The sequence below is a fragment of the Podarcis gaigeae genome, assembly GCF_964106915.1.
Source record: "Podarcis gaigeae genome assembly, chromosome: 14".
Lineage (NCBI taxonomy): Eukaryota > Metazoa > Chordata > Lepidosauria > Squamata > Lacertidae > Podarcis > Podarcis gaigeae.
In genome coordinates this window covers 35,892,892-35,915,974 of record NC_139690.1, presented here as the reverse complement: position 1 = coordinate 35,915,974, position 23,083 = coordinate 35,892,892, and the positions used below count along the sequence as shown (strand labels likewise).

The window sequence follows — 23,083 nt, the reverse complement described above, 5'->3', positions numbered from 1 at the left end:
CCCTTAGTGACTGTTGGATGGACGAGGAGGGCTGTAGAGGGTACAAGGGACTTCCTGAACAGCACATTCAGTGGCTGATGCCACCATGGAATCCAGAATGACCATGCAGAGAGGAAGGAATGATGTGGAAAGGCTCAATAATCAAGCTATTGGTTAAAAACCCCAGAAAGTAAACTGTGAATGTTAAGAGATGGGGAAGCTATAGCCCTCTGTATATTGTTGGACTACAACTTTCATAATCTGTGACCATTAGCCATGCTGACTGGGGCTGATGGGAGCTGGAGTTCGGCAAGATCCAGAGGGTCTCAGCCCTGCCTTCCTGCTTGCCTCTTGCTTGGGTGGCTGAATGGTGCAGGACACCTTCAGAAATGTGAATATACCAGTTCCCACAGGCATCTAGCTGGCCACTGTGAGAACAGGATGCTGGACTAGATGGGCCATTGGCCTGATCCAGAAGGCTCTTCTGATGATCTTAAGATGGGAGCTGAGTCCAAGGCCTGTTCCCCGCTAGAACTTCCTTAAAATTAAAAGCCAACACAAGCCCACCTTCATTTCTCCTGCCTCTCAGAAGCACTTACTACTACTACTACTACTAATTAATAAATAATAATAAATTTTTATTTATACCCTGCCCTTCCCAGTTCAAAAACTGGGCTCAGGGCGGCAAACAACAAATTTAAAACACTTAATTAATGCAACAAAAAAGCATAAAATACAGTAGAAAATGTGAATAACAATAAATTCAGAATTGAAAAATCAATTTAGGGGGGATATCCATCCAATAAACATTAGATGATCACCAGGGCTAGCTGGCTAAATTAGTCCTATTTGGGCCAGCGAGGAGACCAGGGGAGAATTAGCTGTGGGATCCCAGAACGGGTAATCTTCAAAAAAAGGGGAAGGGGAGGGAAGGAAGGGGAATAAAAGATCAGGCTAAGTTCAAGTTGAAAGCCAGGCGGAATAGCTCTGTCTTACAGTCCTGTGGAAGGAAGTTATATATACCAGCCATTTCAGGTGAAAGGAACACAAGGCAAGGTGGGGGGGGGGGAGGCCTTTCAGCATCCAAGGGTGCCCTAAGCTATTTTGCTGCCTGAGGCAGAGAAACAAAAAACAGCCGAAATAGCAGCAGCACTTGGTCAAGGTACATCATGGAGAGCCAACACGATGCCCTCGTTATTGTTGGATTACAACTCCAGTCATTGCTGGCTGGGACTGATGGGAGCCAACAACATCCGGAGGACACGACACTAGCTATGCCCCTGAAGAACACAACACCCACAGTCAGAGTTACTTTGACATCTGAGGCAGACAATTCCCCTTTCCTGGCTGCAAAAATGCAACAATAATAAATTGAATGACTATTTGCTGTCCTTTCAAAACAGCCGACATCAGCTGCCTGAAGTGGTTGCCGCCCTTTGCCTAATGGTAGGGCTGACCCTTCCAGCCCTGCTTGAGTGTCCTTGGCACAACTTGGTGGTGCTACCTTGAGTTTGTTCTAAATGTGCCCTGTTTTGTTGCAGCCTCCAGGTGGCGCTGATAGGCGAGAGTGGGGCCAAAGCTCTAGGAGACGCCCTGGTTCTTAACAAGAGCCTCGCGACACTAGAGTAAGTCCTCCTCAGACCCTATGTTCATCCAGGAGGGGGTGGGGGAATTATAAGTTTAATGGTGCCATCACAGAACTAGGCCAGTTGGTGCAGCCAATGGCCCACCTGGAATTCAGCAAGACTCTTCTGGCTTTGTGGAATTGTGGCTTCATTTCAGCATCAAACTGAATAAGGTAAAGGGACCCCTGACCATTAGGTCCAGTCATGGCCAACTCTGGGGTTGCGGCGCTCATCTCGCTTTATTGGCCGAGGGAGCTGGCGTACAGCTTCCAGGCCAGCATGACTGAGCTGCTTCTGGTGAACCAGAGCAGTGCATGGAAATGCCATTTACCTTCCCACCAGAGCGGTACCTATTTATCTACTTGCACTTTGATGTGCTTTTGAACTGCTAAGTGGGTAGGAGCAGGGACCGAGCAACGGGAGCTCACCCCATCGCAGGGATTTGAACTGCCGACCTTCTGATCGGCAAGTCCTAGGCTCTGTGGTTTAACCCACAGCGCCACCCACGAACTGAATTCCTGCCCTTAATTTATCTTCCTTGTTTCTTTGACAGCTTGAGAGGAAATGCCATTGGTTTGGCAGGGGCCAAGGCAATGGCCAATGCCTTGAAAGTTAACGGTGCCCTCCGCAGGCTGAAGTAAGTAAAATGATGGACAGGATACAGATGGGGTCAGTCTGTCATTCAAGACTGTCAAGAGATGGCCTTTGGGTTTGCATAATGGCTGAAAGTGCTTGTTTAATGGCCTCGTGAGGTTGGTGGCCAATTCTGAACCAATAAAAGGTGTGCCACATGTATCTTGCTTCGGTTAGGGCTAAAAGAAATGAGAGTTTTGCAGTGGAATTCCAGGCAGAGCAAATCACTCCCCTCCCCCAAAGCCTGGGTTTTGCACCCAGATGGCAAAAATCACATTGAAAGCTGCAAAGGTTTGTTGTTGCTATTGGAGTGACTGATACAAGGCTAGAACCACCTGACTAGGTGCCAGGCTGCTCATGTAGTGCATTTATAAATAGATACAGCATTGTGAAACCATCACAGATCTCCAGGCATTTCTTCCCGTAAGACAGCTGACCCTGTGAAAAGCTCTCCTGAACCTTTCTAACGCTTGGGGAAACTAGCAATACAAAACAATATTTGGGGGGACAACTAGTCTTTTAAGCACTGCTTTTGAGTGGGGGACCTTTTTCGGCTTGAGGGCTACAATCTCTTCTGGCTGACTTTCTGGGGGTCAGTGCAAATGTGGGTGGGCACAACCCCCCCCCCCAATCTACCCATATGCATTCATGCACACTTAACACAGTCATTCATTCTTTCCCCACACAGAAGCAGTTAGACTTGGCTGGGGCAGGGGGAGAGGCACTTTTGTCAAGTTTAATTCTGGGGGCTGAGGAATGTGCTGGTGGAGCTGTCGCAGTGCACAGGCAGGGGAGGGCAGCCGTGATCTCCACGAATAGCCCAAACGATTAGGCTAGAAAATGGTCTCCCCTTGAAGCCAATAGGAGGTATTTTTCCTAGGCCGACTGCTACATTTTGACAGGGGGAATCAGAGCTCATGAGGTTTGACCCAGCTATGAACCCCACCAAAAATACCATGTGGCAATTAGTGTTTTATTTTTTAAAAAACTAATTTGCACCAATGGAAGTTATTGTCTAAAAAAAATAAAAGGCTGCATGTTGGGAGGAGAAAATGGCTTTGTGGACTTCATCTGGGCTGTGGGATGGAACTTACCCTACCTGTATTGTAGATACTCAATGGCCATGCAGATGTTACTTTACACTTTTCTGGGGGAAGCGAAACAAAGCTGGAGCAGACACTGTGTGTGCGCCTGTGCATAATGGATTGCATATGCCCATGTTCTCTTGCCCACAGCCTCCAAGAGAACTCCCTGGGCATGGACGGAGCGATCTGCATTGCCACAGCTCTGACTGGAAGCCACAGCCTCGCCTACATCAAGTAACTCACTTTTCAGTGCTCTTGGTCTAAAAAGTGTGTGTCAAAGCCATTTCATATCCAGACCCCATAGGATTTGGCAGGGATGGGTGACTGGGGTGGAGCAGAACTTGCTACTTAATCACAAACATTGCATTCCATACATTAATGGATGTACCATGGAAGCAGAACTCTTCTTCCCGAGCTCCTAAACTTTTTTGAAAAAAAGTTTCCAGTCCATTTATGGCAGAGAAGCTTGAAAACATATGGATCAGTATGTGGTTTAATCTCAGGAGCCAGAATGGAGGTGTGCAGGAAGCAGTGAGAAGAGGGTGCCCTGCCCTAGTTAGGTAAAGGTAAAGGTACCCTGACTGTTAGGTCCAGTTGTGAATGACTCTGGGGTTGCGGTGCTCATCTCACTTTACTGGCCAGGGAGCCGGTGTTTGTCCGCAGACAGCTTCTGGGTGATGTGGCCAGCATGACTAAGCTGCTTCTGGCGAACCAGAGCAGCGCACGGAAACGCATTTACCTTCCTACCAGAGCGGTACCTATTTATCTACTTGCACTTTGACATGCTTTCAAACTCCTAGGTGGGCAGGAGCTGGGACTAAAAAATGGGAGCTCACCCCATCGCAGGGATTTGAACCACTGACCTTCTGATCAGCAAGCCCTAGGCTCTGTGGTTTAGACCACAGCACCACCCGCGTCCCTCTGCCCTAGTTACTTTTCTTTTATAGCTACCACTCCTTGGCCCTTCTCCCGCAGGAGCTAACCTACCCCTTCCCTCTTTTCCTACTGAAAGAAGAACACAAAGGACTTATAAAGATGGATGCTGGAGCCAGGGCAGATTCCTGGAGGAGGGACAGGCAACTTAGACTGATAGCTGTATGATGGTTAATTTTACTTCTTTGTTGTAATAGTTATTAATTCCTGAATATTCAGCAAAGGAGTTAAGAGTTAGCTGCTGTTTCGTGGGCCTGGAGGACAATCCCAACCTAAAAACTTTTCCTGTGGGGTTGAGACTGGCTAAATATTGACCATGGCTTGGCAACCAAAATGCATTAGCTGTCTTCCCTAGCCCCACTGCTTCCCTGTATCCAGCTTTTAGATATTAATTGGTTGGAAAGCACTCCAGTCCAAATCTGTCACAAATCTGGAGTGTCCACCCTCTGCAGCTTCTGCTGTCCAGACCTTTAGGGCACAAGCACAACAGTTATCACTCGATTAAGTTGCCCATTGAGCAAAAGCTCCAACTGGTTCAAGGAACCTAACAAAGTCATGTGCAACAGGGAAAGCCATTCAACCTCTCCCCCAGCTCAGAGCTGCTGCTGCTTCTTTTTTGGTGATTCTGACATGGGAGAAAATTGCAATTACTGCTCAGACTGTGAGTAGTGCCCAGACAGTGATGCTGCATTAAGAGTCAGCCCTTTGTCTTCCCTCCACAGCTTACAGGGAAACAAAATAGGTGAATCTGGAGCCAAGGTGATTGCTGATGCCATCCGTACAAATGCCCCCAGCTGCGTTGTGGAGATGTGAAAGAGAAACTTCCCTGGAGGTGGTGCTCTGGGATTCCAGACATCCTGCGCCTGGAGACATGCCCCTTCCTCACAAATGGCTCACTGACAAGGATGTGGTGCAAAGGCAGATCGCCAGGATGCTGCAATGGATGGTACTAAGTGGGGACGTGGCCTGAGCTGAAGGCAGTTGTGGAAGAGGATGACAAACCTTGTCATTTTCATTCTGGACATTTGTTCCTGCTGGTGAAGGTGGTTGGGTGCTTCAGACATTTTGTGGGGGATCTGCAGAAGTGGTTTGTGCCTTCCTCATAAACTGAAAGCAGCTGACACCACAAGAGGAAACAAGATTGTAAAGTCGTTTATTTTGTGAAACGAGGGAATGAATGTAAAAGTCAAAGAGGTTCAGATCGAGTCTGGAAAATACATACAACTTGCAAGGCATAAGGAACTGAGGAATCCTCAACACAGAACTAGCTCAACAGGTGATACCTGCCACTGTTAGGGGATTGAATCTATAAAATATTTCTCATTTATCCTCTGAAAATAAAATTATACCCAGAGGCATTCAGAGACTGGTAGCACTGTGTGGCTTGTGACAAGAGGAAAGTATTCAGTCAAGCCTGTTCAGTGCCTAGAAACTTACTGGCCCAGAATAAGGGGAGAAAAACAAAATAAAACTTGTATTTCTACTAAATGAGGTGTTTTTAAAAAATATATATGAAAAGTTGCTTAGGAAAACCAAACTGATGCCTGGTTTTACATTAGCATGGACACGTGTGGCAAGGACTTGGTATTAAATAATGAGGTTGGAGATATTATCATTCCTAGAGCTTCTTTTATCCCAATATGACGGTGCTTTATATGTGCTCATATAGCAAAGGGGTAAATTAAAGACAAAGCAGACCCCCAAACTAATTGTGGGCTCCTTTCCTGCCTTGTCAGCTTTGGTAAAAGTGATGGAAACATTTGCTGGGGCTCTAATATTCCTTTGTTCTTGGCAAAAGACAGAATTCATTTTCTTCTGCCACGGTTAGTGAGGCACTTGGGATGATAGTTCAGAATTCAATCTGAAGCCCAGCTGTTAATTTATCCTGAATTGTCCTTTGAAACAATTCCAGATTCATGTTTGTATCAAAAAGATACCAGGAATCTTGTAGGAGTCTAAACTGCTTTGTGTTGCTGGATTGTGTGTGTGTGTGTTGCTGGGTCTCTTAAAACTTTGGCACCATGGAGCGTGACATGACAGCTCCCCGAATGTAAGTGTTCTTTCCTTGTTCATGAACTGACAACAGCAAAAGAGCTAAGCTACTTTGAGTTCCAAGATATATTACTACTTTGGTACTCTTTTCACTGGTATCAAGGTTGCCTTACTCTATAGAGTACATCCTGTCAGAGTCATGTGGGTCAATGTTTTAGCTGCTCTGTGCTCCTCAAGGTTTGTCCCTGGAGATGACCCGGCTGCTCAAAAGTCATTATCACTCTCCTCCAGGGGCTCGGGCTTCCTCACCCTCCGACTCGCCTTGTTGGGAGAGAGATCCATGCTGTCGTCTTCCAGGTCGTCGTCATCATCATCATCGTCATCATCCAAATCAATTTCACTGTCTTCAGTGTCCTCCTGTAAAAATATTTTATTTATTATTTGGTGTTTTTTTAAAAAAATCTGCCTTGTCTTGAAGGCTCAATGTAAGAAACTCTTAGACTCAAACCACTAAAAGAGCTTATCATTATTAATAACAAGGCTGTTATTCAATTTAAAATATTTGTCAATCAGCTAAAATTGATATGGTTAAGAGCACAAGAAGAGCCTTGCTGGGTCAGGCCAAAGGCCAATCTAGTCCGTCCCCCTCCTCTTGCAGTAGCCAGTCAGATGCCCCAGTGGGACGTCCTCAAGCAGAAACTGAGGGCAACAGTAACCAGTATTCAGAGACATGCTGCCTCTGACACGGCAGGTGGAACATCCAGCTACCAGGGCCTTCACAACATCTTATTGGAGCAAATGCCATGAGGTGCTGTGTGAGGAAGGACATCAATTATTGCGTTCCACCGCACAACCTTGGGGGGAGGTGTGGCAGGAAAAGGGATTTGAAGAAAATCACGTGGCAGCAGCTTGCAAGAGTTGCTTTTCCATTTTGACCATGCCCCGCTTTTAAAGTAACAGATAGGAATATCGTACAATAAAGTATATATCTGAGCACGCACAGAGTGTTTTGCTTTCCCCAAAACAAATAGCTCTGCTTAATTCTGGCGTGGCTTCCAACCAAGATCTGTCTTTTTAAATGCTGCCCTTGCCTCTCCCTGGATAGAAATCTAAGAAGACAGGCCAAAACATTTTTGACGCTTCTCCTGACTGTGTAAACTCCATATGCATCTCGCCATTATTCACTCTTTTCACTGAGTGCTACCGATGGCTGAAAATTGCTAAAGAAGCTGCAGGGAAGGAGGCTGTGCACCATCAGAGCTGTGTGTGGGGGGGGGCCTGGCATGTGGAGGGGAAAGAACTGCAGACAGGAGTCACACCCACCTTAGCCTTGGCTCTGGAGACTTTGGGCTTACTGGCTTGGGCTTGGACTGCCCCGACCTTGGAAGAGGGAGCAGCAGCGCGCAGAGGCAACGCGAGATGGAAGCAGAAAGGGGAAAAATTAGGAGAGAGAGAGAAATGAAACCAGCAAATACTGCAAAAATGAATGGGAGTGAAAGAGGCACTGGGGAGAGGGGGCAGAGTCTCCAAGGGAAGGAGAGAGGAGAAGACGACAGGTGAACGGCACAACTGGGTGGGGTGGGGCAGCTGCCTGCCTGCCTGCCTGCAGAGAATTCAAGCAGGGCAGGTTGACAAGGTACAGCCCCCTCTCAGTGGCACCAAAGAGACCACACTCACACCATACATTGAAAGCACTTGTTCCACTTTGACAGCCACGGCATTCCTCAAAGAATCCCGGGAACGGTAGTCTGTGCTGAGAGAGTCCAGTGGTACATCGGGTTAAGAACTTAATTCGTTCCGGAGGTCCGTTGTTAACCTGAAACTGTTCTTAACCTGAAGCACCACTTTAGCTAATGGGGCTTCCCGCTGCTGCTGCGCCACCACAGTGCGATTTCTGTTCTCATCCTGAAGCAAAGTTCTTAACCTGAGGTACTATTTCTGGGTTAGCGGAGTCTGTATCCTGAAGTGTATGTAACCTGAAGCGTATGTAACCCGAGGTACCACTGTAGTTAGGTGTCAGGAGCAGGTCAGCAATAAAACACCCAGTGTCAGTGAAGTTAACTCTTTATTCAAAGACCCCCAAACAGCTCAGGTCTAGTGATCACAGTATCTCTTTCCAGTAGGTTTTGCCCCAATGAAGCAGTTGTAAGTTTCAAATATTTTTTTCCGGAGAACATCGTGTTTGTTTAAGTCATATGAGAGTGCTTTAAATGTGTGGTGTGGATGTGACCCAAGCTTCCTTAGAGGTGCCAGGAACCTGCTTGACTGCAATTCAGGCTGGGAGAAGGGGCTTGTTTAGAATCACTGTAGGATTGGAAGGAACCCCAAGGGTCATCTAGTCGAGCCCCCAGCAATGCAGGAATCACAGCTAAAAAAATCTCTGGCAGATGACCATCCAATCTCTGCTTAAAAACCTCCAAGGAAGGAGAGTTCGCTACTTTTTGAGGGGATCTGCTCCAAATTATAGCCCAAGCTCTGTGTGGCTGTTATCCTGCCATACACCGTTTAAGGGCATCTGCTTATTTTGAGGCTAGGGCAGAAATGTTCCAACAGGGTTAGGGGCACATTAGTGTGCCAAGAGAGAACTGCTGGAGTTCTGAGAAAAATCACTCCCCTATGTGGGGTATGCCACTGTCCACTGCTGGCCTTGGCAAATGCAAGACCAATTTCATATCTGCCTTCGCTGCCACCCTGATGCAGTCATAATTAAAAACAACAACAACAACAACAACAGAAGAACAAACCAAGTTGCAACAACACTTTAAACCTAACACCACAATTTAAAACAGCTATCCAAACAAACACAGCCTCTTTGTCTACTTCAAGTGAGCAGCCACCACCCTGAGCCATTCAAAGGAGGCCTTTGTGTGGGAGCTCCAATTCAGTAAACTTGGTTTTCACACAGGAAGTGCAAATGCTTTAGTATTTCCTGCATCCGTGCAATGACTTCAGGCTGACCTGAACAATGCATATTTAAAACGCAAGCAGCAGTTTCTAGCCAGGGAGGTAGTCTGTCCTAAGAGGAAGAGCCCAGGAGCTTGGCTCCTACATGAATAAAAATGACAGACTTAAGAGAAGCCCAAGCTTTAGTGGCAAATTGCTTTAGAGACAAAAGGTTTTCTTAGTCAGAAAGTACTTAAAAACATTCTGCTGGGAAGAAACACCCTGATATTAAATACACAGAGTGAAATCTTGCAGATCTTAGGGTGGCCAAATCCCACTGAAAGCAGTGGGACATAAAAGAGAGTTAAATTGCAGTTAGATATTTACTTATTTCAATGGGACTCAGGCCTAAGCTACAAATTATTTAATTTTTAACCCCCACCTCAGGCCAAAGACTCTCATAAGGCAGTTCATAACTAAAATAAAAACAAATTTCTAGCCCAAAACAATTAATTTTAAGTTATAAAAGGAGCAGCAGTTTACATGATATAGACAAACAACCAAATTCTTTTGAAAGCAGTTTAAAGCACATTTGAAAATAACTAAAGGGAGATCCTGTGCAAAGAGGGTGAGCAATTCAGCAGGGATAGAGCCACCACCGAAAAGGCCCTGTTTCTTGTGCCTGCCATCCTGATGGGGCTTAATGGTGGGCCCTGATATCACCACAGTAATGCTTAGGTATGAATGACCTGGAACCTATCAGCAAGACAGCTAGGCCTTCCTTGTCCTCTGCAAGTTGCACCAATGACATGGCATGTGGGGGGGGGGAGCAGAAAAGCATTGAGCATGGTGTGGTCATGTCTTTTCTTAGATGTCATTTTCTTTAGCAAAATGTTACTAGGAGGACAGACAAGAGAGAAAAAACAGAGCTGCCGGCGGCCACATGCTCCTCGTCACTTTCATCTGTCCCACTGGGGTAGTAGCAGCACAGGTTCCGCAAAGACCAATTAGCACCCCTGTCAATCAAGATCTGTCTTTATCTATTGTAAAGTGCTTAATGCTTTTAGTAACAGTAAAATTACCAGGCGCCGTATGATAAATTTTGAAGGCAAAAGAAATGATAGTGATGACATGATCACAAAAGGAGTCTCTGTCCCCAGAGAAAGAGGGGAGGGGGGAGGGAGGGAGGGGAGGGGGAGGGAGGGAGGGGGAGAGACAGACCTCTGAGAAGCATCGCTTGCCAGTCTGCTGCTCTGCTTACCTAACTTAATCGCAAGAACAGCAGGAAAAGGAAAAGAAGTGGCTGCACTAGGAAGGAGAGAAAGAGACCTACAGTGAAGAGAATAGATGAGATGGGGAAGATGCAGGAGCTTTTGAGGAAAGTGGGGGAGACAAAAGCAGAAAGTGAAATAAGGCAGGGGAAACTGAAGAGACAGGCTACCTGTTGCGGAATGAGAAGGTATGCCATGGAAAAAGCACCTTTTTGCCAACAGCGTCTTTAGCGACTACTTACATCGTCCTCTGTGTCTCCACCTTGCATCGTTCCTACAATCCGTTTGTTTGGTCTCCCTGGAGCAGAGAAGGAGACAGAATCAATGAGAATGTGGCTGAACACACAACAATGCTGGGTATCTTTCTTTCTAGGGAGCCAAAGGTGGTATAAGAGGCACTTGACTCTCAGACTCATCCTGCCAGTATCCCTGTTCTCAGATTTGGGGTGGGTGGTTGTAGGGTTTGTTTGTGTGTTTGTTTGTTGTAGTCTCTTTGAGAGGGAGACGAGAAAGTGAACATGGGCCCAGCAAGCAACAATGCCTCAGGTCACACCTTTCTGATTGTGTTAGAAAGAAGATGCTTTGAAAGACTATGTTGGACTTAGAGAAATAATAAATAATAATAAATCAAATGAAGTGCTAGAGAGCCCTAAATATGTGATCTGTTTTCTGCCTGAGAGGCCAAGAGAGGCAAACGTTCGCTGCCTGTCAGAACGGGACCCTTCCTGACGGTGCTCCTGTCTTTCCAAAAGCTGTAGGACAATCCGCATGCCATCTATAGGGAGCACCTTTTCACTTACCCCTGCCTTTGACGGGATGACACAAACTTAAATAAAGGCACATTAGGTTAAGCTAATATGTCAGCTTTGCTCTAATGACTGCTTTCTGTGTTCCAGTAAAGGTCACAGCTCTTTTGCAAGGAGGAGCCGAGAGCACTTGACCAAAGCAGGAGACAGCTGACATTCGGAGACAGATGCAAGAAGCTCCTGAAGTCATTTGGTGCATTAACGCTTCCAGCTTAACATTGTTGGTGAGGCTGCAGAGAGCTCCACAATGCACTGCCATCCTTGTGGTATCCTAATATGAGAATCTGGGGAAGGAGTGGGAAGGCAACTGCATCTCTTGCTCTTGGTTGAACTAGAGGAGCCATTCTGGGGATGGAGCCACATGCACAGGGTTCAGTTATAGCAGAGGTGGGGAATCCTTGGCCCTCCAGACATTCCTGAATCATCTATGGCTATTGGCCATGTTTGCTGGAACTGATGGGAGTTGTAGTTCAGCAGCAGTTCAACCACGTACTTCAGAAGGGACAAATATTCCCCACCTGTGAGCGAAACCATTTTTTAAATGAGTCCAGAGCTCCACTTACTGTAAGGGCCATGCTAGAAGTGACAGGACAATTCTGTGTATTTAAACATTAAAAAGGCTCCAATTATGTGGAAAATGTGGCAGGGGGAGGAGGATTTGATTCGAAAAACAAACTGGATGCCTGGATCTCTCCTGCCCCTGCAATAGGGAGATGCTTTTCCAATTCTGAAAGTGAACCAACATGGAGAGAAGTTCTTCAGGAGAGGAACTGCGAGATAGAAATTACGCAGCTTGCCCGTCAGCCATAAAAAAAATCACCTCATAGCTCCTAACTTCTCAATGCCTGAGGCAGTATCATATTCAGTAAACACATAATTGTTCCTATAAATGTGCAGCTTGGCCAGAAATGCAAGTCCAGAAAGCGGCTTGAGAAAGAATATATTTTAGACTCCCAACCTCATTTTGTTGGCCAGCCCTTCCCAGAGCTGAGAAAGTATTTCAAAATTGTAGGCGGCACCATCAAGTTTCTAGGCACTTGCTGTTTCCCACCGCCCTGCAGGACAAACCACTCAGCCCCCTGGGTCCCTTTCATCTGCAATGGAGCGTCCACCAGGTGTACAGGTACAGACAGGTACCTTGCATCAGCATCTCCATGGCCGTATGCTGCTTCATTAGCTGCCTGTCTTCCATGTCACTGTCAGATCCCTCATCCTCATGGATCTCTATGTCCGAGTCGTCATTGTCTAAATAAAAACAAGAATGCCCACCAAAGACGGTTATTAGGACATCAGCTCCATCTCTTTCTGTTCTTTGCTTCAGCTTGAAGGAATGATTGTGGGCTGACAGGCAGACCACAGCTCAGCAACAGAGTAATTGCTCTGTGTGTAAAAGAGATCTCCGGTTAAGACTCGGGAAAGAACTTTGCTTCAGGCATGGCACAGGGGAATCCACAGTCAAGAGTACACAACTTTAAATAATAATAACAATAAAAACCCAGTCGAGGTGAGGAATGACCTTTTAATTGAGATGGCAGAGAAGAGGTGCTCCAAGCTTCCCCTCAGTGCTGCTGCTTCTGTCAAAATTATTCCCTTCTGGGACTACTATTAGCATCGTTTGATAGGGGTGGAGAGGATAGGGGGATAGGCTCTTGGTTGTCATCTCCCTCACACTGTAGGTGTTTAAATCCTACTGCCATTTAAGCAGTCTGAACAATGTGCAGGATTGCAGTGCAAGAAGACGGAACTGCTTCTGTCCAGAAAACTCACATATTGATATGAATGGAACAAAGGAAGACCGTCCACTAAAGGAGACCCTCCCTTTATTGATTTCAGATCTTTTACTCTCAGAGATCTAATTCTACAGTGTGTGAAGGTCAGGAGTAGCTACGTGGTTACAGCCATTAGATTTTTCATGTGGTCTCTGCAATTATCACACTTAAGAGAATCAGCTTGGAAATTTGATAACATTGCTCATTCCTTCTTATCATGCCGGCTAGCTATTCCCAACAGAACACAAGATGAGCGGTGATAAATATAGGGTGCATTTGCTGTCAAGCTGTGTGAGCCCGCTCACAGATAACTATTTACCCCTGTTCATAACACTGGAACCTGCAGCTCAATTCAATGGAGCTAGCCGGACTTTGAAATATGCCAGAAACAGCTCCCCAAGCTGCCTTCCATCTCATCTCCTGCAGATAAATGACACAATTGATTTCCATGCCCTTCTCAAACACAGTTAAAGGATCCAGAGAAATTGGACGCCTATCAGAACACACAGAGACACAAATATCCATAGGCTTGCATGGGGAAAATAGTGGCTAATCAGAGCGTTTCAGAAGTTACAAATGTAGGGGTGGAGAACACTTTGAAATTTGATTGTTGCCTACACATTCATCACAAACAAGGTTTTGGAAGTTTCTCTCTCTTTTCTTTTTACTGTGATCTTTTCTAAAGAGAATCAGCGCCATCCAAAACCACCAGGAAGCAGGGAGGTGCCTCACTTAGGGGAAAGAAAGATCAATATGTTCTCAATTCAAGAAGATTTGTAGAAAATTAAGGATCTCTCACCCAAGTGAAATTAACAAACTGACGTAGTAATAATTATTGTAACAACAACAACAGGGACAAAATGGGCTGCAGATTAATTACAAAATGTTCTTCTCTACATTCCAAACTTCTATTAGTTTTTGGTCCTGGTTCAATGGTTATGGCTTCCCCCAGAGAATCTTGGGGATTGTAGTTCAGGAACTTCTAACAGAAGATTCTCAGCACCCTCACCCAAGTCCCCTGCAGAGAGGACAGACCATTTCATCAGTTTAGAACTGAACGTTAATGGGGTGGAGGAAACTGTGCTGCACACCATCAGCCATGGCATGTCACCTGTCCTTCCTACAATAATGCAAAGTGGGAACAGAAAGGATGCAGTTCTAAGGGGGAAGGCTTCCTCTCAGAGGCGGTGGAGTGATGGTTGCCTGCCTGATATACTGCTGCCACCGCCACCTTCTTTCCTCCAGGCAGGGAGTGGGGGACATCCAACCCACAGGCCAATCCTGGCCCACAAAGGGATCCAATTGGCCACCAGGCCATTTTCCCCCACCCCCTCATCAGCTGAGGTCACAGGTGATGTCAGCTGATGGCTGGGAGGGTAGAGCATGGGCGTAGCCAATGGAGGGGGGCAGGAAGGGGCAGCTGCCCCCCAATCAATAAAAATACATAGCTGAGGTTCTGCCCCCCCAACAAAAGTCCTGGCTATGCCCATGATTGGCTGCACCACCCCATTCCCAGCAAGGACCAGGATCATGCAGCCTAGGCAGCAGGATTTAATCTCAACTCACCAGCTGCCTTCTCCTATAAGGGGGCAGGGATGGCGGCTGGCAGATGGAGGAATCCCTCATGCCACTGCTTACACCCATCCCCTTTTGAAAGGAAGCAAAGTACCATTTGAAATTGCCTCTCCCCACCACTTTAAAGGAACCCATGCTGTTATTAACTAAAAATACAAATGACTTCCCTAAAATATCCTAACATGTAGATGGAATCAGATGAAAAGGTAGTACAAATTGTGCCTTTGTATGCCACTAATTTCAGATGAAAACCAAAACTGAAGAAGGAAAGAACGACCCACACCAAACCCCAAATGTGTTTAATAAATCTTTCACTGATCATACTTTGTTTCCACCTTAGCTGCAGGCAGAACCCACCAATAGATGTGTCACTTTCTCAATAAAGCTTTGTTCAAGCCAAGAACAATATGTGCTTCATGTTCACTGTGGGAACTCAGATTTCCCCACGGATCAAAGCTGCTCTTGTTTGCCCCAGTTGCTTCAAATCTTTGTAAACAAAAGCAAATATGTGACATACTCCATTTGAGCGGCTAAGCCCCAGGAGCTCATCCATTGCTTCCCCAAACAGAATTTTGCCAATACTGTAACGACAAACAACTGAGTTTGTAAAACAGAGGCAGTTTTATGATTGAGAAGGAATTATGCTCCAAAGGAAAGCTCTGTCATTGAAAGTCCAGTCCTGTGTACTTCAGCAGACAAGCCTCTGGGATGAGGATCCTGGTTCAAATCTCATCTTACCTATATACTCACTGAGATGGCCTTCGGCAAATCTCAAAGCCTCAGTACGCCATCAGCATATGGTGATCACTGAGAGTATGTCCATGAACTGCTCTGAACGTTCTAAGAATTACGTATGTGAGCAAGTGTATTTATTCTCCTTCAGACTCCTCTAAATTCATTTTTTAAAGTCCTTCGGCGTCATGTTCAAGTCTGATTATGCTCAGCTTTGCTCATAGCCATCTTTTCAGAGAACCATCTACAGTGGTGCCTTGCTAGACGAAAAAAATTCGTTCCTCGATTCTCTTCGTCTAGCGGTTTTTTCGTCTTGCGAAGCAAGCCCATTGACAGCTTAGCGGATTAGCGCTACAGCTGTCAAGCGGCTTCCAGCGATCAGCTGTTAAGCGGCTTATCAGCAGAACAGCTGATAAGCGGCTTAGCGGCTTAAGAAAAGGGCGAAAAAAGTGAAAAAAACCCATGGGGGAGATGCAAGATTTTTTTCGTCTTGCGAAGCAACCCCATAGGGAAATTCGTTTTGCGAAGCGCCTCCAAAACAGAAAACCCTTTCATCTAGCGGGTTTTTCGTCTTGCGAGGCGTTCGTCTTGCGGGGCACCACTGTAATTGTAGAGTTGGAAGGGGCCTTGGAGATCATCTGGTTCAACCTCCTGCTCAATGCAGAATCAAGTTCCAGGGTAAAAATCAGCTGGGGGAAGGCCCTTTCAAGTCTCCTTCTAGAAGACAGCTGCAAGATGAAAAAAAATTCAGGATCCATAACAGGAATGGGGAAACTTTGGGCCTCCAGATGCTGCTAACTACAACTCCCACCAGCCCCAACAAGCACGGCCAATGAGCAGGGAATATGGGAGTTGTAGTTCATCAACCTCTGGAGCACCAAAGTTTCCTCATGCCTGATCTACAAAGACCCAGCAAGCCAAAACACTAGTCCTCAGCAGAACCAACAGTGCTCTGCTACTTAAAGCCTGCTGCCACATACAAAAGGACAAAGACAAGGAAGGTTGAGATAAAAGTATTAACAAGCCGGAACTATCAAATGCGACTTGAAAAGCCTCAGCCAGTCTCAGTCAAAAGCAAAAATTCCCTTAACTGATCCACAAGAGAAAACCTTCTGGGTTTCTCCCTCACATGCCCCCTGCCTCCCAATAAATGTTCGAGGCATACAAAGCAATATTAAAATAACTGGGATGATTCACCTAAGGGTCTCTGCTGACGTCTTAGTTAAGAATAAGCCAAAATTGAAATAACAACATCAGGATAAAATTGCTCCTTCCAATCTGTCACTGATCCAAATTTTCTGTCAAAAGTTAGCATGTGGGCAACCTTATTAATTATAGTTCCCTTGGTATTAAAAGCAGGCCTAAATACTCCCTCCCACTGGAGAGATTTGACCTAGAGTAAAAAGAGAGGAAACATTGACTGGAATTGCTTATCAGATGAAGAGCAGCATCTTTGGCCAATAAAATAGAGTTAGTTATTTTCATATGGCTTAAACAGGACCCAATACTATAAGACCCGGTTTTAGTTCAATGTAATCCGCAAATCGGTGAATTAATCCAGTTTTGCATATTCATCTGCAAAAGTTACTAGCTCATAGAAAGTTTTCTGCTTGCCTCTTGCATGCCTGTAACTTATATTAGCCATTTATACCCTAAAGGAGGAATATGTTGTTGCTCCTTGCCTGGTTGTAGGTTTTCTTAGCTAGTAGCCCAGGTGAGTTGCAATTTACAGCTTTGAATTAAAAGTCAGGTGGATAATAAAAAAGCCAAAACCTGTTTTTTGTTGGATAGGCCATCCATCAATTTCTTTCACTCCATTGGTGTCTATTCATTCCCCATAGTTGCATGAGCTGGAGAGGTGAGGCGGTGAGGCCCCTTCCACCAGACCAGTTACCATTTGGCTCTTCCACTCCACTAACAGGCAATGCACCGGCCACATCAGAGAAAAGAATGTGAGAGTGTAAGGCCCCCTTCTATGGGACCAACTACTGTTTGGTTTCTCCAAGATGATGTGCGCCAGGCGCATTCCACCCAAATCATTATGTAACCTTATTACAGATGAACTGGTATGTGAATTTACTCTTTACCGCCTTCTATTATCACCCTTTCCTTTTTGTAGCCAATGGACTGGTGGCCATTATTTTACACAGCAAAGTGTCTTGAGCAAATGGGCGAGCGGGGGGGGGGGAGTGGCATATAAATGCGGTCAATAAATAATACAACAAATTCGCTATTATTATCGCACAGCATGGCAAAACTGCTTCATAGAGTTGTAGAGTTGGAAGGGACCATGAGTTGTATAATTGGAAGGGACCATAATCCAACCCTTCTGCAGCTAAGGGGTTTGATACTACATTGTTAAAGTGAAAGTGACTCACCTCTGTTCCTAACAATAATAGGGCTTACCCACCATGCTACCCATAATGCAGCTGATTTGGGGCTCAGAGATAGATATTTAGACAGTAAGCAGCCATGACTTACCCAAAGCTCCCAACAGACAACATACAGCCTTGACTTCCCATTCTGCCTTGAAAATAGTAAATTGAGTGACAGAACAATCAAGCAGAAAGAGAAAACTGCTGTAGCTCCATATGCCTCTCTGCCTGCCTGGTGTTTAGTTTCCACCTCAAATGACCATGGTGACATGCAAATGGAAAGGGTCAAACTGCATGGGACCCTGGGTCTGCAGACACCCGAAAAAGTTAACAAACAGAGCTCACTTCCACTCTTCAGCAAGCGCTTCTCTTCCTCCTTCAGCTTGTTCTGCATCAAGCGCAAAGTGTTCTCTGCTTCCTGCAGGGAAGGGAAAACATCAAAATCAGAAAGGCAGCTGCACCAGGCTTCCGCTCAGGAGGGTAACAAGACATAAGCTGTTGCTTGGGTTAATATCAAAGGCTTTGCAGCCAGCTTAGTTCCATAGAATGGGACTTAAAAAAAAAGTGACTATAAGCTTCTCTCTAAATTAGATCAACTCTAGCTGTTCAAAAGTGCTGCAAACCTTTGAATCTGGGCACACTCCTGTTTGATTCGTGCCAGCAGATTATTCCATGAGGTTCAGTAGACTAAAACACTTTTTATGTAACTTGTTGGTTCAATAAAAGAACATCTACAAATGTTAATCAACTGTCTATGAGAATCTATACAATTTTTGTGTGTGCTAGCCATGAGGGAAGTAAAGCCACTTTCCCTGCAACCAGTATGAAAGCTAACTGGGCTAACTTTGGTCCTTATCCCTAGCCTGCTTAGAAGAAGCACCACCTGAGCTCGTTCCAGTCATGTCTTCCAACTTCATTTGCAGATAGAGCCAGCTCAGAGGTGTTGCCTTGTGGCACAGCAAAGCACAATGGTAAATGTTAACAGGAAGGGTAAGGACCCCTTTTTAGTGCTGTCACCCATAAAGGGAGTGGGGGAGAAGAGCAGAATGACAAAGACAGAGGAGAAAGTGCTTCTAGCCTCCATTTTTATTTACTAGTCTGCTTTTTTTAAGCCAGCAAGCAAAAATTCAGATATGCACTGCCAGTTGTGTTGGTTTTACGCTTCTTTGTACGGCAGAATGAAACAAAGAGCTATATCCTAAAGCCATGCACAACACTTGAAAATGTATTCCAAGTGCTTCTGTGACTTCTTGTACACCTGCACATGGGTTTATGCAATTAATCTAGGAAGGGAAATATCCTTCAAAGGTCAAAAACATAAAGCAATTTCATCACTATTATGCTGACAACAATATGGCAAAGCAGCCAGTTCTATGAACTTTCCTGCTTTCTCTGCCTAAGGTAGAATGCATGCTCCAGAGCGATGCACATAGGCTCATGTTTCTTACCATAACACATTTTCTTACATTGCTTACTCCTTGATTCCAACTATGGTCGAGAGAAGCAAACTTATGTGAGCTCTAGCCCACAAACACCGTTCAGGACCTTGAGGGTAGCTCACCGACATACAGAGGGAGTGTGGTGGGTGGGGGAGATGTGCCATTAACGAATGAGAACAGGAGTGCAAGATCTGCCACCCTCCTGCTTCCTCTGTGCCCGCCACCTCTTCTCTCTCACTGGGTGACAAACAGGAAGGAGGCAGAGACCCAACAGGACGAGACCCTTCTCCTGCCAGTTTGCGTAGGATCACACCAGGGCTCAATTTATTTGTTAGATGATTTATAAACCACCACTCATCAAAACAGATTGGAGGGATTTCATAATTTATTATGTTTATTTTCATAAATAGTTTTCCTTTTAGAATTGTATGATACAATTAAAGCAACAAACGAAAAATAAAAAGGAAAGTCAACATAGTAAAGGAGGACACAAAGGCTTCCTATGGGCATCTAGTTGGCCACTGTGGGAACAGAACGCTATATACCAAAGGGGTCTTTGTCCTGATCCTGCAGGCCTCTTCATATGCCTACCCTTCCTGTCCACTGGGCCAGCTTGGACAGAAAGGGCTATCCAAAGGTACCCTTTGGGGCCAGGACCTTGCCTAAGCCACACCATCTTCTTGGCTTTGGGACATTTCTTGGCATCCCTTGGCTCATCTCACATTGGACAGCTACCAGTGGCTGGCCCCTGCCACAGAGGGAGAGAGGAAAGGGAAGAGGAATGTTCTGCATTATCAGGGGGGTGGGACTAGATGACCCTTGAAGTCCCTTCCAACTCTGCAATTCTATAATTTGCATCTAATGGGTACTGCCTCTGCAAGCAATCCTGGAATGACAACATAAGAAGGGCTTGCTGAATCAAGCCAGCAGCACATCGATTCCAGCCTCCTGTTTTCACAGTAGCCAACCAGATGCCTCCCTCCTATAGGAAGCCCACAAACAGGACCCAAACAACACTCTCCCCACTTGTGAGTCCCAGCAACTGGTTTCCAGATGCATAATGCCTCTGAAGGTGGAGGTAGAGCATAGCTATCATGGTTAGCAGCCTCTGTGAATTTGTCTAATCCTTTTAAAGCCACTAAAAGAAATCCATCTAGTTACACTAGCCCACTAGCTACAGTTGCTCTGAACTGAACTGAACTCATTGCAAATCTTAAGATGATTTCCTTGTATCTCACTCCTGCTCCAATAGGCACAACAGATTGCCCGATAGCATGAGAGAGAGAGTCTCCAGCAAGAAAGTGTTAGACATAGCATTTGGGAGCCCTGTCTACCACAATAGTAAATGCATCCATTTATTTCCCATTGTCACAGATACTAATTAATAGTTTTCCAAATGTCACCCCTGGGGGCAGAGTGGGGAGAGTACAGGACCCAGAGGCAATCAATCATTTTGCAAAAAGCTATAAAAGGAGGGTATTGATATTAGAAGCAGAACGGAACTGAGCGTCTGCAAAGCTATTTCCAAAGAGTCTAATAGCAGCTGCTATGGAAGGTTGCTGTGAAAAACATGCCATCAGTTAGCAGGAGGCTGATGATCTATTGCTAAACAAGCTCTGAAAGGCACAGCATTGTTTAACCAATGATATTCCCAGTGAAGCCTCTGCTGCCTTGGACATCCACAACCTGCTCAGGTCCACATTGAAAGCATTCTGCTTACCACAAAGCAATCTGACTGCTATAGGCAGAATTAAAATACAATTAGAATGTAAACCATTTACTGCCTTTATTCCAAATTCTATCTTGTCGGTAGGACTTTGGATGCCAGTTTTCTACCCTTCCCTGAGTCTTCTCTATTCTTGGACATAAAAACTGCTGTAGAATCTATATGGCATGTTTCTTTTGACTGATTCAGCAAAAAAAAACCTTTTTTGGGTATATTGGACTCCACAGCAGCTCTGTATGAAGGGGTTGTCTAAGCCAGATGCATTTTGGAGGTGTAATGCTAGAAATGTCTCATTGAGGCATATGATGTGGGCTTCCCCTAAAATGCCCTGTTTGGTCTGAAGTTGCTGTCTGTATAAATTTTGTACTGGCAAAATATTTGCAGATGTTTGTGTACTTTAAGTTATATTCCTGCAAAATAAGGACTAACAACTGGACAACAAAAATGGAATTTATGAGCCCTTGCAGTTGCTAAGAGACATATACCTTGAGCGTGGAAGGATAAAAATTCACCATCTATTACGCAACAGTTTAAAGTCCTTAATGCCCTTGCTGCAGTTGAATGCACTTTCTTGAAACACCAACTTCCTTTGGATATCTGTTTTGACATTTGGAGGGCATTTATGAATCTGTATGTGTATCTTAAGATGGACGTATTGGTTTTTATTTTATTGTGAATGTGAGATGACAATTGCGCTTTTGCTTTCTTTAATAAATCTGCAGTAAAAAAGAAATGTAAATTTCTTGGAGCAAGAAATGTAAATCTTATCTTTTCTCAGTAGACTGTTTTCTACATATCCTTTCCTAGCCTCCCTCCAGGCTTTGTGGAAGGGTTTTTATGGTTTTTTGTTTTGTTTTACTATGCATTTGGTATGCTTTATTTTGTATTTTTCTGTTGTGAACCACTCTGGAATCTTTGAATAAAGGACAGTATACAAATTAATTAATTAATTAAATAAATAAATAAATAAATAAATAAATAAATAATACTTCAAACTCAATATTCACAAGTCAGAGAAAGCTACCCTTTCAGAAGGCATCAGGGAAGCTATGTGATTCCCCCCCCCCCCGATACTTGGCTATATGTACCAACAGTTTGGCTTAGTAAAAGGTAGCTTCTGAGGAGCTGGGTTTTCTCAAATCATACATGACACATGACTTTAAGTTGCCAAGAAAACGTCCCTGGACCTTTTTTGCTAGCAATAATAAAATAATAATAATAATTTTATTATTTATACCCTACCCATCTGACTGGGTTTCCCCAGCCACTCTGTGCGACTTACAGCACATAAAAATTGCAAAACGTTAGACATTAAAATTTTCCTGATACAGGGAAATGTATGACTGATGGGGAGTTGCAGTCCAAAATATATGGAGGGCACCAGGTTGGGCAACGCTGTTTTAGCTGGAGAAGCCAGAAACTGACCCTGGGTCCTCCTCCTCTGTGCAAAGCAGTTGTTCCGTCACCAAACTACAATCCCTGCCCAGCAAAGGGCCTTTTTGAAAGACAACTGGCTCAACACTTGCACAGCATCCTGTCCCCTGACTGATCATGACTTATGCTATAAAAAAATCATTACAAATCAGTCTTTAATTTTAAAATGATATTTCCTAGCCTGTAGTTGAACTCCCCCCCCCATGTGTTCTTGAAGGAATTAATGAGCATCATGACTGATTGCTTCATCTGGCAGTCAACAACCCTGTCAACTTTTAAAAAGATATAACTAAATGAATTTTGACAAGCAGCTGGCAGAAAAAAGTGAAACTTCTGTAATATACTGGAGAAATTCCCAACACAGGTGCACAACCATTTTCAAGCTCTCTTCACCATTAGCCAAGGTAAAGCAGCCCACCTCAGGCAGCAGATTTGAGAACACATTAAAAAAAGCAGCAAGTTCTCATTTAATTCTTATATTTTCCAACATTTGGAACCTATTTGCATCATCTGCCTCAGGCAGCAGGCCATATCCACCAGAGAGAAAAACCTTCCCGCAATTATTCGTGCTCTGGTAATACTGCTGTTGGTTATTGCAATATGTCATTACAGCCATCCCATCAGGCCATAGCAGAGGGAGAGAGACGGGACTGAGGGGCATTTTCTTGCCCTCTGCTGAAAGAACAGCAACATTTGCCTCCTCATCTCCTTGAAATCGTTTCATTTCAGTGATCATTACAAGATTAAGTGTTTGTGTCTATGTTTCTTTTTCTCCTTTTCCCTCCCTAATGTCTGCTCCTATTGCATCATATTTTTTCTTAGATTG

At 44.8% G+C, this 23,083-nt stretch overlaps 2 protein-coding genes across 9 annotated transcripts in view; one reads left to right on the top strand and one right to left on the bottom strand.

The window, feature by feature from the left end:
* NLRC3 (NLR family CARD domain containing 3) overlaps window positions 1-5,743 on the top strand; it is a 28,749-nt gene extending 23,006 nt beyond the window's left edge. For all 5 annotated transcript variants that reach the window (XM_083711086.1, XM_083711084.1, XM_083711087.1 and 2 more), the window contains 4 exons: window positions 1,521-1,604; window positions 2,158-2,241; window positions 3,473-3,556; window positions 4,978-5,743. In XM_083711086.1, the coding sequence (XP_083567212.1) occupies window positions 1,521-1,604; window positions 2,158-2,241; window positions 3,473-3,556; window positions 4,978-5,068 (343 nt within the window). In that variant the 3' untranslated portion in view covers window positions 5,069-5,743. The remainder of the gene's footprint in view (window positions 1-1,520; window positions 1,605-2,157; window positions 2,242-3,472; window positions 3,557-4,977) is intronic.
* The window catches only part of CLUAP1 (clusterin associated protein 1), a 54,385-nt gene continuing 36,693 nt past the window's right edge, over window positions 5,392-23,083 (bottom strand). For 2 of the 4 annotated variants that reach the window (XM_083711138.1, XM_083711139.1), the window contains exons 9-13: window positions 18,004-18,076; window positions 12,345-12,452; window positions 10,644-10,699; window positions 7,571-7,627; window positions 5,392-6,664 (exon numbers count right to left, since the gene is read on the bottom strand). In XM_083711138.1, coding sequence (XP_083567264.1) covers window positions 6,512-6,664; window positions 7,571-7,627; window positions 10,644-10,699; window positions 12,345-12,452; window positions 18,004-18,076 — 447 coding nt within the window. In that variant the 3' untranslated portion in view covers window positions 5,392-6,511. The remainder of the gene's footprint in view (window positions 6,665-7,570; window positions 7,628-10,643; window positions 10,700-12,344; window positions 12,453-18,003; window positions 18,077-23,083) is intronic. The other 2 variants (XR_014557743.1, XM_083711140.1) reach the window with 2 other exon arrangements.